This window comes from Oncorhynchus mykiss, chromosome 5 (genome assembly GCF_057628025.1).
Source record: "Oncorhynchus mykiss isolate SJ-2025 chromosome 5, ASM5762802v1, whole genome shotgun sequence".
NCBI classification, from domain to species: Eukaryota; Metazoa; Chordata; class Actinopteri; order Salmoniformes; family Salmonidae; genus Oncorhynchus; species Oncorhynchus mykiss.
In genome coordinates, this window is record NC_143026.1 from 90,189,821 (window position 1) to 90,203,317 (window position 13,497).

At 42.4% G+C, this 13,497-nt stretch overlaps 1 protein-coding gene across 1 annotated transcript in view; it reads left to right on the top strand.

The window, feature by feature from the left end:
- LOC110515801 (fetuin-B) overlaps window positions 1-8,690 on the top strand; it is a 13,491-nt gene extending 4,801 nt beyond the window's left edge. The window contains exons 5-7 of the mRNA XM_090236314.1: window positions 1,484-1,579; window positions 1,789-1,872; window positions 7,342-8,690. Coding sequence (XP_090092440.1) covers window positions 1,484-1,579; window positions 1,789-1,872; window positions 7,342-7,839 — 678 coding nt within the window. The 3' untranslated portion in view covers window positions 7,840-8,690. The remainder of the gene's footprint in view (window positions 1-1,483; window positions 1,580-1,788; window positions 1,873-7,341) is intronic.
- The last annotated feature ends 4,807 nt before the right edge of the window (window positions 8,691-13,497 follow it).

Here is a 13,497-nt window from a genome sequence, read left to right on the forward strand (position 1 = left end):
GCGAGCCTCCGTACAGGGAGCGAGCCTCCGTACAGGGAGCGAGCCTCCGTACAGGTATCGAGCCTCCGTACAGGGAGCGAGCCTCTGTACAGGTATCGAGCCTCCGTACAGGTATCGAGCCTCCGTACAGGGAGCGAGCCTCTGTACAGGTATCGAGCCTCCGTACAGGGAGCGAGCCTCTGTACAGGTATCGAGCCTCCGTACAGGGAGCGAGCCTCTGTATAGGTATCGAGCCTCCGTACAGGGAGCGAGCCTCCGTACAGGGAGCGAGCCTCCGTACAGGGAGCGAGCCTCTGTACAGGTATCGAGCCTCCGTACAGGGAGCGAGCCTCTGTATAGGTATCGAGCCTCCGTACAGGGAGCGAGCCTCCGTACAGGGAGCGAGCCTCCGTACAGGGAGCGAGCCTCCGTACAGGGAGCGAGCCTCTGTACAGGTATCGAGCCTCCGTACAGGGAGCGAGCCTCTGTATAGGTATCGAGCCTCCGTACAGGGAGCGAGCCTCCGTACAGGTATCGAGCCTCCGTACAGGGAGCGAGCCTCTGTACAGGTATCGAGCCTCCGTACAGGGAGCGAGCCTCCGTACAGGGAGCGAGCCTCCGTACAGGTATCGAGCCTCCGTACAGGGAGCGAGCCTCTGTACAGGTATCGAGCCTCCGTACAGGGAGCGAGCCTCTGTACAGGTATCGAGCCTCCGTACAGGGAGCGAGCCTCTGTACAGGTATCGAGCCTCCGTACAGGGAGCGAGCCTCTGTACAGGTATCGAGCCTCCGTACAGGGAGCGAGCCTCTGTACAGGTATCGAGCCTCCGTACAGGGAGCGAGCCTCCGTACAGGTATCGAGCCTCCGTACAGGGAGCGAGCCTCTGTACAGGTATCGAGCCTCCGTACAGGGAGCGAGCCTCTGTACAGGTATCGAGCCTCCGTACAGGGAGCGAGCCTCTGTACAGGTATCGAGCCTCCGTACAGGGAGCGAGCCTCTGTACAGGTATCGAGCCTCCGTACAGGGAGCGAGCCTCCGTACAGGTATCGAGCCTCCGTACAGGGAGCGAGCCTCTGTACAGGTATCGAGCCTCCGTACAGGGAGCGAGCCTCTGTACAGGTATCGAGCCTCCGTACAGGGAGCGAGCCTCTGTACAGGTATCGAGCCTCCGTACAGGGAGCGAGCCTCTGTACAGGTATCGAGCCTCCGTACAGGGAGCGAGCCTCTGTACAGGTATCGAGCCTCCGTACAGGGAGCGAGCCTCTGTACAGGTATCGAGCCTCCGTACAGGGAGCGAGCCTCTGTACAGGTATCGAGCCTCCGTACAGGGAGCGAGCCTCTGTACAGGGAGCGAGCCTGGCTGCTAACCTGCTCTTATAGATTATTAAAGATTATTTTATGATTTTAGGTACATGTACATAAAAGCATCTCATATTAGTGAGCGCAGTAGGCATGTTAACGGTATGAGTGACTCTTCTCTGTCCTCGTCTACGTTTCTCCCAGAGTGGGCCCGTGCCTGCTACCTTTGTGGAGTACACCGTGCAGGAGTGTCGCGAGGGCTATGTGGGCATGTGTGTGCCAACAGACAACAGCGGAGACGTACGTATGTGTCAGAACCCATGGCAACATATTATATCACAGTTGCCATGCCAAAAGTGGAGTGGGGGGGCGGGGGGGGGGTGAAATCGATGAGATGGAATAGAATGTCCAATACCACTGCAAACCATTGTGTTGTTTTCGCCTCAGTGTATAACATTTTAAATTCAGTTGCCCCCTGCATACACCAAGTTGCACCTTTCCCCTTGCAGCCAGCTGGGTTTTGTAAGGGGGCGGTGTATGGAGCTATCGGCCAACCAGACGTGGATGTCTCTTGTGAAATATTCCATCCACAGGTATTGTCAATACGCCTACAGTATCTTTGTTTGTTTGAGCTTAGGCTTTTGCTTATCTGTTCAGTTCTGGGAATGAGAAAGAGCACCTTTCACAAGAACCGTAAACAATTGCAGACAACTCAATGAGAGCAAAGACAAACGGTGTCCAAACCTGAACTACTCTACATCTTAGTTAAATCTGGGTTTGACTGGACTCATGATGAATCCTATATTATACAATCCTTTCCAATTTTGGGCTCATGGGAGATTTATTCTGTTGCATTGTACAGTGTTGTATTGTTGTGTTGTATTGTTGTGTATTACTGTGTTGTACTGTTGTGTTGTACTGTGTTGTATTGTTCTGTGTGGTATGGTTGTATTGTATTACTGTTTTGTATTGTTGTACTGTTGTGTTGTACTGTGTTTTGTTGTTGTATTGTTGTGTTGTACTGTGTGGTATGGTTGTATTGTATTACTGTTTTGTATTGTTGTGTTGTACTGTGTTGTACTGTTGTATTGTTGTGTTGTACTGTGTTGTATTGTTGTATTGTTGTGTTGTACTGTGTTGTATTGTTGTATTGTTGTGTTGTACTGTGTTGTATTGTTGTATTGTTGTGTTGTACTGTGTTGTATTGTTGTATTGTTGTGTTGTACTGTGTTGTATTGTTGTATTGTTGTGTTGTACTGTGTTGTATTGTTGTATTGTTGTGTTGTACTGTGTTGTACTGTTGTATTGTTGTGTTGTACTGTGTTGTATTGTTGTATTGTTGTGTTGTACTGTGTTGTATTGTTGTATTGTTGTGTTGTACTGTGTTGTATTGTTGTATTGTTGTGTTGTACTGTGTTGTACTGTTGTATTGTTGTGTTGTACTGTGTTGTATTGTTGTATTGTTGTGTTGTACTGTGTTGTATTGTTGTATTGTTGTGTTGTACTGTGTTGTATTGTTGTATTGTTGTGTTGTACTGTGTTGTATTGTTGTATTGTTGTGTTGTACTGTGTTGTATTGTTGTATTGTTGTGTTGTACTGTGTTGTATTGTTGTATTGTTGTGTTGTACTGTGTTGTATTGTTGTATTGTATTGTTGTACTGTGTTGTATTGTTGTATTGTTGTGTTGTACTGTTTTGTATTGTTGTGTTGTACTGTGTTGTATTGTTGTATTGTATTTTTGTACTGTGTTGTATTGTTGTATTGTATTGTTGTACTGTGTTGTATTGTTGTATTGTTGTGTTGTACTGTTTTGTATTGTTGTGTTGTACTGTGTTGTATTGTTGTATTGTATTGTTGTACTGTGTTGTATTGTTGTATTGTTGTGTTGTACTGTTTTGTATTGTTGTGTTGTACTGTGTTGTATTGTTGTATTGTATTTTTGTACTGTGTTGTATTGTTGTATTGTTGTGTTGTACTGTTTTGTATTGTTGTATTGTTGTGTTGTACTGTGTTGTATTGTTGTATTGTATTGTTGTACTGTGTTGTATTGTTGTATTGTTGTGTTGTACTGTTTTGTATTGTTGTGTTGTACTGTGTTGTATTGTTGTATTGTATTTTTGTACTGTGTTGTATTGTTGTATTGTTGTGTTGTACTGTGTTGTATTGTTGTATTGTTGTGTTGTACTGTGTTGTATTGTTGTATTGTTGTGTTGTACTGTGTTGTATTGTTGTATTGTTGTGTTGTACTGTGTTGCATTGTTGTATTGTTGTGTTGTACTGTGTTGTATTGTTGTATTGTTGTGTTGTACTGTGTTCTATTGTTATGTTGTACTGTGTTGTGTTGTAGTGTTGTGTTGTATTGTATTGTTGTACTGTGTTGTGTGTGTTTTGTTGTGTTATATGGTTGTGTTGTTGTATTGTTGTGTTGCAGTGTTGTGTTGTATTGTATTGTTGTACTGTGTTGTGTGTGTTTTGTTGTGTTATATGGTTGTGTTGTTGTATTGTTGTGCTGTATTGTTGTGTTGCAGTGTTGTGTTGTATTGTATTGTTGTACTGTGTTGTATTGTATTGTTGTACTGTGTTGTGTGTTTTGTTGTGTTATATGGTTGTGTTGTTGTATTGTTGTGCTGTATTGTTGTGTTGCAGTGTTGTGTTGTATTGTATTGTTGTACTGTGTTGTATTGTATTGTTGTACTGTGTTGTGTGTGTTTTGTTGTGTTATATGGTTGTGTTATTGTATTGTTGTGCTGTATTGTTGTGTTGCAGTGTTGTGTTGTATTGTATTGTTGTACTGTGTTGTATTGTATTGTTGTACTGTGTTGTATTGTATTGTTGTACTGTGTTGTGCTGTGTTTTGTTGTGTTATATGGTTGTGTTGTATTGTATTGTTGTGTTGTATTGTGTTGTTGTACTGTGTTGTATTGTATTGTTGTACTGTGTTGTGCTGTGTTTTGTTGTGTTATATGGTTGTGTTGTTGTATTGTTGTGTTGCAGTGTTCTGTTGTATTGTTGTGCTGTGTTGTGTGTGTTTTGTTGTGTTATATGGTTGTGTTGTTGTATTGTTGTGCTGTTGTGTTGTATTGTTGTGCCGAATTGTTTTGTTGTATTGTTGTGCTGTGTTTTGTTGTGTTGCAGTGTTGTGTTGTTGTATTGTTGTGCTGAATTGTTTTGTTGTATTGTTGTGTTGTATTGTTGTGTTGTTGTATTGTTGTGCTGAATTGTTTTGTTGTATTGTTGTGTTGTATTGTTGTGTTGTTGTATTGTTGTGCTGAATTGTTTTGTTGTATTGTTGTGCTGTATTGTTTTGTTGTATTGTTGTGCTGTGTTTTGTTGTGTTGCAGTGTTGTGTTGTTGTATTGTTGTGCTGAATTGTTTTGTTGTATTGTTGTGTTGTATTGTTGTGTTGTTGTATTGTTGTGCTGAATTGTTTTGTTGTATTGTTGTGTTGTATTGTTGTGTTGTTGTATTGTTGTGCTGAATTGTTTTGTTGTATTGTTGTGTTGTATTGTTTTGTTGTATTGTTGTGCTGTGTTTTGTTGTGTTATATGGTTGTGTTGTTGTATTGTTGTGCTGTTGTGTTGTTGTATTGTTGTGCTGTATTGTGTTGTTGTATTGTTGTGCTGTATTGTGTTGTTGTATTGTTGTGCTGAATTGTTTTGTTGTATTGTTGTGTTGTATTGTTGTGTTGTGTTTTGTTGTGTTATATGGTTGTGTTGTTGTATTGTTGTGCTGTATTGTTTTGTTGTATTGTTGTGTTGTATTGTTGTGTTGTTGTATTGTTGTGCTGAATTGTTTTGTTGTATTGTTGTGTTGTATTGTTTTGTTGTATTGTTGTGTTGTGTTTTGTTGTGTTATATGGTTGTGTTGTTGTATTGTTGTGCTGTTGTGTTGTTGTATTGTTGTGCTGTATTGTGTTGTTGTATTGTTGTGCTGTATTGTGTTGTTGTATTGTTGTGCTGAATTGTTTTGTTGTATTGTTGTGCTGTATTGTTTTGTTGTATTGTTGTGTTGTGTTTTGTTGTGTTATATGGTTGTGTTGTTGTATTGTTGTGCTGTTGTGTTGTTGTATTGTTGTGCTGTATTGTGTTGTTGTATTGTTGTGCTGTATTGTTTTGTTGTATTGTTGTGTTGTATTGTTGTGTTGTTGTATTGTTGTGCTGAATTGTTTTGTTGTATTGTTGTGTTGTATTGTTTTGTTGTATTGTTGTGTTGTGTTTTGTTGTGTTATATGGTTGTGTTGTTGTATTGTTGTGCTGTTGTGTTGTTGTATTGTTGTGCTGTATTGTGTTGTTGTATTGTTGTGCTGTATTGTGTTGTTGTATTGTTGTGCTGAATTGTTTTGTTGTATTGTTGTGCTGTATTGTTTTGTTGTATTGTTGTGTTGTGTTTTGTTGTGTTATATGGTTGTGTTGTTGTATTGTTGTGCTGTTGTGTTGTTGTATTGTTGTGCTGTATTGTGTTGTTGTATTGTTGTGCTGTATTGTGTTGTTGTATTGTTGTGCTGTATTGTTTTGTTGTATTGTTGTGCTGTATTGTGTTGTTGTATTGTTGTGCTGTATTGTGTTGTTGTATTGTTGTGCTGTATTGTTTTGTTGTATTGTTGTGCTGTTGTGTTGTTGTATTGTTGTGCTGTATTGTTTTGTTGTATTGTTGTGCTGAATTGTTTTGTTGTATTGTTGTGCTGAATTGTTTTGTTGTATTGTTGTGCTGAATTGTTTTGTTGTATTGTTGTGCTGTGTTTTGTTGTGTTGCAGTGTTGTGTTGTTGTATTGTTGTGCTGAATTGTGTTGTTGTATTGTTGTGCTGTATTGTTTTGTTGTATTGTTGTGCTGTATTGTTTTGTTGTATTGTTGTGCTGTATTGTTTTGTTGTATTGTTGTGCTGAATTGTGTTGTTGTATTGTTGTGCTGAATTGTGTTGTTGTATTGTTGTGCTGTATTGTTTTGTTGTATTGTTGTGCTGTATTGTGTTGTTGTATTGTTGTGCTGTATTGTTTTGTTGTATTGTTGTGCTGTTGTGTTGTTGTATTGTTGTGCTGTATTGTTTTGTTGTATTGTTGTGCTGAATTGTGTTGTTGTATTGTTGTGCTGTATTGTTTTGTTGTATTGTTGTGCTGTATTGTGTTGTTGTATTGTTGTGCTGAATTGTGTTGTTGTATTGTTGTGCTGTATTGTTTTGTTGTATTGTTGTGCTGTATTGTGTTGTTGTATTGTTGTGCTGTATTGTTTTGTTGTATTGTTGTGCTGTTGTGTTGTTGTATTGTTGTGCTGTATTGTTTTGTTGTATTGTTGTGCTGTATTGTGTTGTTGTATTGTTGTGCTGTATTGTTTTGTTGTATTGTTGTGCTGTTGTGTTGTTGTATTGTTGTGCTGTATTGTTTTGTTGTATTGTTGTGCTGTATTGTTTTGTTGTATTGTTGTGCTGTATTGTTTTGTTGTATTGTTGTGCTGTATTGTTTTGTTGTATTGTTGTGCTGTATTGTTTTGTTGTATTGTTGTGCTGAATTGTGTTGTTGTATTGTTGTGCTGAATTGTGTTGTTGTATTGTTGTGCTGTATTGTTTTGTTGTATTGTTGTGCTGTATTGTGTTGTTGTATTGTTGTGCTGTATTGTTTTGTTGTATTGTTGTGCTGTTGTGTTGTTGTATTGTTGTGCTGTATTGTTTTGTTGTATTGTTGTGCTGAATTGTGTTGTTGTATTGTTGTGCTGTATTGTTTTGTTGTATTGTTGTGCTGTTGTGTTGTTGTATTGTTGTGCTGTATTGTTTTGTTGTATTGTGTTGTATTGTTGTGTTGTATTGTTTTGTTGTATTGTTGTGCTGTTGTGTTGTTGTATTGTTGTGCTGAATTGTTTTGTTGTATTGTTGTGCTGTTGTGTTGTTGTATTGTTGTGCTGTATTGTTTTGTTGTATTGTGTTGTATTGTTGTGTTGTATTGTTTTGTTGTATTGTTGTGCTGTTGTGTTGTTGTATTGTTGTGCTGAATTGTTGTGTTGTATTGTTATTTGTATTCTTGTATTGAACTGTGTTGTTTTGTTTAATTGTATTTTACCTTCTTCTCGAGGGCATTGATGTTTTCCATGACCTGACCCCTCCTCGACCCCCAACGATGCCTGAAGTCCCCATCTTTGTTCCCAACGTCCCCATTATCATCCCTTCCTACCCCACAGCACCCCCTCCTCTTCTGGAGGAGCCCCAACCACAACCCTTTGACCCCAGTATCCTTGTTGACCCTACACGCATCTTTCCCAACCCCAACCCCCCTATCCCCAACCCCAACCCCAACCCCCCTATCCCCAACCCCAACCCTTCGTCTTCCAGCGAGTCTTTGGAGTCTCAGGAGACTCCAGTCTCTCCAGGAGTTCCAGACTCTTCCTCCGAGGAGCTGGGTGCAGGTGTGGCTCGACCGCCCTTCAACTTCCGCTACCGGCCCCTGCGCAGACGGAGGCAGGCCCTGGTGACAGCCAAGCCCCCTCACACCCCTGTCTTTCTGGCTGAGTTCCCCAGCTCGCCCTCTCCCTTCCGCTCCTGCCCTGGTCCTTCTCGCTACACCACTGTGTGACCCAGACTGGGATAGAGCCTCATTCAGTAGGGGAACTAACTTTAAAGTTAGGAGACTGGTATAAATTGTAGACTTTAAAGTTAGGAGACTGGTATAAATTGTAGAGTTAAAGTTAGGAGACTGGTATAAATTGTAGACTTTAAAGTTAGGAGACTGGTATAAATTGTAGAGTTAAAGTTAGGAGACTGGTATAAATTGTAGAGTTAAAGTTAGGAGACTGGTATAAATTGTAGAGTTAAAGTTAGATTAAAAAAAATAGATAGAAAAATAGAGCTTTTTGGTCTAAACTCCACTTGCCATGTTTGGAGGAAGAAGAAGGATGAGTACAACCCCAAAGACACCATCCCAACCGTGAAGCATGGAGGTGGAAACATCATTCTTTAGGGGTTGAGGGGAGGATGGATGGGGCCATGTATCGCGAGATCTTGTCCAACAAACTCCTTCCCTCAGTAAGAGCATTGAAGATGGGTCGTGGCTGGGTCTTCCAGCATGACAACGACCCGAAACACACAGCCAGGGCAACTAAGGAGTGGCTCCGTAAGAAGCATCTCAAGGTCCTGGAGTGGCCTAGCCAGTCTCCAGACCTGAACCCAATAGAAAATCTTAGGAGGGAGCTGAAAGTCCGTATTGCCCAGCGACAGCCCCAAAACCTGAAGGATCTGGAGAAGGTCTGTATGGAGGACTGGGCCAAAATCCCTGCTGCAGTGTGTGCAAACCTGGTCAAGAACTACAGGAAACGTATGATCTCTGTAATTGCAAACAAATGTTTCTGTACCAAATATTAAGTTCTGCTTTTCTGATGTATCAAATACTTATGTCATGGAATAAAATGCAAGTTAATTACTTAAAAATCATACAATGTGATTTTCTGAATTTTCACAGTTGAAGTGTACCTATGATAAAAATTACAGACCTCTACATGCTTTGTAAGTAGGAAAACCTGCAAAATCGGCAGTGTATCAAATACTTGTTCTCCACACTGTATATATATATATAAATATATACACACACACACACACACACACACACACACACACACACACACACACACACACATACATATATATATATATATATATATATATATATATATATATATATATATATATACACACGTGCTATATAGACGCTAAATATGTTTATAATTTTATTATAGGCAGTTGGTTATGGTTGCTTGTGTTTCACAATAGACAGGTCTCAGAAACCCTCAGACAGCCTCTAGTCTACTGCAACATATCTCACTTTCACCAGATTATCACTGCTGAGGCCTGATCCCATACCTTCACTGCAGTCATATGGGGTTGTCTTCCTTGCACTAACACTCACACTTGTCTTTTCTCACTAGCATTGACTTTGCTCATAGCTGCTTTATCGAGGGAATGTTTTACTTACTATGACTGTGACATGTGGTTGTCTCATCAGGCATTAAGCTACCTTAAACTACTAACTGTAAGACACGATGGATAAGAATGTCTGCTAAATGACTCAACTTTAGATTGTAATGGAGGTTCCCCTCTGCCATGTCATGTTTCCACAGGCTGATTGAAATGTGGTTTTATCAACTCAGGTTTAAGAGGCTGAGCTGATGCTGCCCTGGCGATAAATAAAGACAGGAATGCAACACAGATGTTTGCTTGACGACATAGTTTAATGATAACTGTTAACTCATGCTAAGCTTCTCACTCTTGGAGTGAGATAGACAGTATCCCCCACTCCTCATCCCTCAGTATCCCCCACTCCTCATCCCTCAGTATCCCCCACTCCTCATCCCTCAGTATTCCCCACTCCTCACCCCCAATATTCCTTATTCCTCACCCCTCAGTATTCCATATTCCTCACCCCTCAGTATTCCCTATTCCTCATCCCTCGGTACTCCCTATTCCTCATCCCTCAGTATTCCCCACTTCACACCCCTCAGTATTCCCTATTCCTCACCCCTCAGTATTCCCTATTCCTCATCCCTCAGTATTCCCTATTCCTCACCCCTCAGTATCCCCCACTCCTCACCCCTCAGTATTCCCTATTCCTCACCCCTCAGTATTCCCTATTCCTCACCCCTCAGTATTCCCTATTCCTCATCCCTCAGTATTCCCTATTCCTCACCCCTCAGTATTCCCCACTCCTCAGTATTCCCTATTCCTCACCCCTCAGTATTCCCTATTCCTCACCCCTCAGTATTCCCTATTCCTCACCCCTCAGTATTCCATATTCCTCACCCCTCAGTATTCCCTATTCCTCATCCCTCAGTATTCCCCACTCCTCACCCCTCAGTATTCCCTATTCATCATCCCTCAGTATCCCCCACTCCTCACCCTTCAGTATTCCCTATTCCTCACCCCTCAGTATTCCCTATTCCTCATCCCTCGGTACTCCCTATTCCTCATCCCTCAGTATTCCCCACTTCTCACCCCTCAGTATTCCCTATTCCTCACCCCTCAGTATTCCCTATTCCTCATCCCTCAGTATTCCCTATTCCTCACCCCTCAGTATCCCCCACTCCTCACCCCTTAGTATTCCCTATTCCTCACCCCTCAGTATTCCCTATTCCTCACCCCTCAGTATTCCATATTCCTCATCCCTCAGTATTCCCTATTCCTCACCCCTCAGTATTCCCCACTCCTCAGTATTCCCTATTCCTCACCCCTCAGTATTCCCTATTCCTCACCCCTCAGTATTCCCTATTCCTCAGCCTTCAGTATTCCCCACTCCTCACCCCTCAGTATTCCCTATTCATCATCCCTCAGTATCCCCCACTCCTCACCCCTCAGTATTCCCTATTCCTCACCCCTCAGTATCCCCCACTCCTCACCCCTCAGTATTCCCTGTTCCTCACCCCTCAGTATTCCATATTCCTCACCCCTCAGTATTCCCCACTCCTCACCCCTCAGTATTCCCTATTCCTCACCCCTCAGTATCCCCCACTCCTCACCCCTCAGTATTCCCTGTTCCTCACCCCTCAGTATTCCATATTCCTCACCCCTCAGTATTCCCCACTCCTCACCCCTCAGTATTCCCTATTCCTCACCCCTCAGTATTCCCTATTCCTAATCCCTCAGTATTCCCTATTCCTCACCCCTCAGTATCCCCCACTCCTCACCCCTCAGTATTCCCTATTCCTCACCCCTCAGTATCCCCCACTCCTCACCCCTCAGTATTCCCCACTCCTCACCCCTCAGTATTCTCCACTCCTAACCCCTCAGTATTCCCTATTCCTCACCCCTCAGTATTCCCTATTCCTCATCCCTCACTATTCCCTATTCCTCACCCCTCAGTATTCCCCACTCCTCACCCCTCAGTATTCCCTATTCCTCACCCCTCAGTATTCCCTATTCCTCACCCTCAGTATTCCCTATTCCTCACCCCTCAGTATTCCCTATTCTCCAGCCCTCAGTGTTCCCCATTCCTCATCACTCAGTATTCCCCATCCCTCAATATTCCCTATTCCTCAATATTCCCCATTCCTCGGTATTCCCCATTCCTCAGTGTTCCCCATTCCTCGGTATTCCCCATTCCTCGGTGTTCCCCATTCCTCAGTGTTCCCCATTCCTCTGTATTCCCCATTCCTCAGTGTTCCCCATTCCTCAGTGTTCCCCATTCCTCAGTGTTCCCCATTCCTCAGTGTTCCCCATTCCTCAGTATTCCCCATTCCTCAGTATTCCCCATTCCTCAGTATTCTCCATTTCTCAGTATTCTCCATTCCTCAGTATTCCCTATTCCTCAGTATTCTCCATTCCTCAATATTCCCCATTCCTCAGTATTCTCCATTCCTCAGTGTTCCCCATTCCTCAGTATTCCCCATTACTCAGTATTCCCCATTCCTCAGTATTCCCCATTCCTCGGTGTTCCCCATTCCTCTGTATTCCCCATTCCTCAGTGTTCCCCATTCCTCAGTATTCCCCATTCCTCAGTGTTCCCCATTCCTCTGTGTTCCCCATTCCTCAGTATTCCCCATTCCTCAGTGTTCCCCATTCCTCAGTATTCTCCATTCCTCAGTATTCCCTATTCTTCTGTGTTCCCCATTCCTCGGTATTCCCCATTCGTCAGTATTCCCCATTCCTCAGTATTCTCCATTCCTCAGTATTCCCTATTCCTCAGTATTCCCTATTCCTCAGTATTCTCCATTCCTCAGTATTCCCCATTCCTCAGTATTCCCCATTCCTCAGTATTCCCTATTCCTCAGTATTCTCCATTCCTCAGTGTTCTCCATTCCCCTCCCTCAGCATACTAACTTCTTACACTCAAAGGCTAACAGCTTTGTAACTCTGATCGGCGTGTGACTCCAGAAACATCACATTGAACAGGATTCTTTCAATCACCCAAACAGGCAGTGCTTTTTCCTCGATTACATCCCCAGTCCGAGCTTTCTGAATCTGTCTGAATCCCTTGTTCAGAGCTGCCTAAATCACTGCTCCACGAGGCTCAGTGAAGACAGTGTGGAATCTACGGGAGGAACAGGAGAAAGGGAAACTCATAGAAATCTAAAACCGTTTACAACATCTCTGCTTAGATGAAGCCTGGGTTTCAGAAACTTAATTTCACACAAACACTTTTGATAATGTGTCCTCCCTATTCTCTTTAGAGTGCACTACCTTTGAGAAAGAGCCCCACAGAAGACAATCAGAAAAACTTATGTCTCTTTTATCTAGGGAATGCAAATCAGATGAAGATATCTAGTCTTTGAGAATGAGAAGAAAAGCCAGCAGGAAAAGCAGAAATAAGGTTTTTAAGTCCGGCAGCTCTGAACCACACAACCTTATATGTCTCCATATTCAAAAGTAAAATGTACACACACACACACACACACACACACACACACACACACACACACACACACACACACACACACACACACAAGCAATTCACTACACCCGCAATAACATCTGCTAAATATGTGTACAGGATGTGACCAATAAAAATTTGATTTGAAATTTGATTTGACACACACACACACACACACACACACAAACATTTCACTACACCCGCAATAGCATCTGCTAAATATGTGTATGGGACCAACACACACACAGACCCCCCCCCCCCCCCCCCCCCAACCAGAGGGGCACATTTTGACATTCTCTGTTGTATTTTATTGATTCCTGTCAGTGACACTCCGGACACAGTCCTCTGTGTCCCACAGAACGTTGAAAGATCAAAGATCAAAGCACATCTCCACAAATAACTACTGGACGTGTAGCAGAGAGATTAGTTTATCGCTGGTGGTAATTGGAGGATTGAAGTGATCCAATGATTTCAGACGCCCCACCGTGGACCCACATGTCGTTTTCTCTCAAGTTAATCATTTCCTGGATGAACTCTCTCGGGCTAACCACCACATCAGTCAGAGACACAAATATACTGTATGTATTGTATAACATTCACTCTAACCGTAGGATAGATGGCTCACCCTCTATTCGGTCACTACAAAGCTCACACACGCACAAAAAAAGCCTAGAGTACAAAGTTCACATTGTTGTTGAATTTTCTAATATACAACCATCCTTAAACCCTTAATAAAAAAAACACACATTAGAAGTTTGACGAAAAATGACAAAAGTGATCAAATGAAATATGTAAAACAAAACCACATTCCCAGCATTTTGAGTGATCAATTTCGCAACACTGTCAATGACACAAACTTGCCCAGAAACCTGTTGTCCT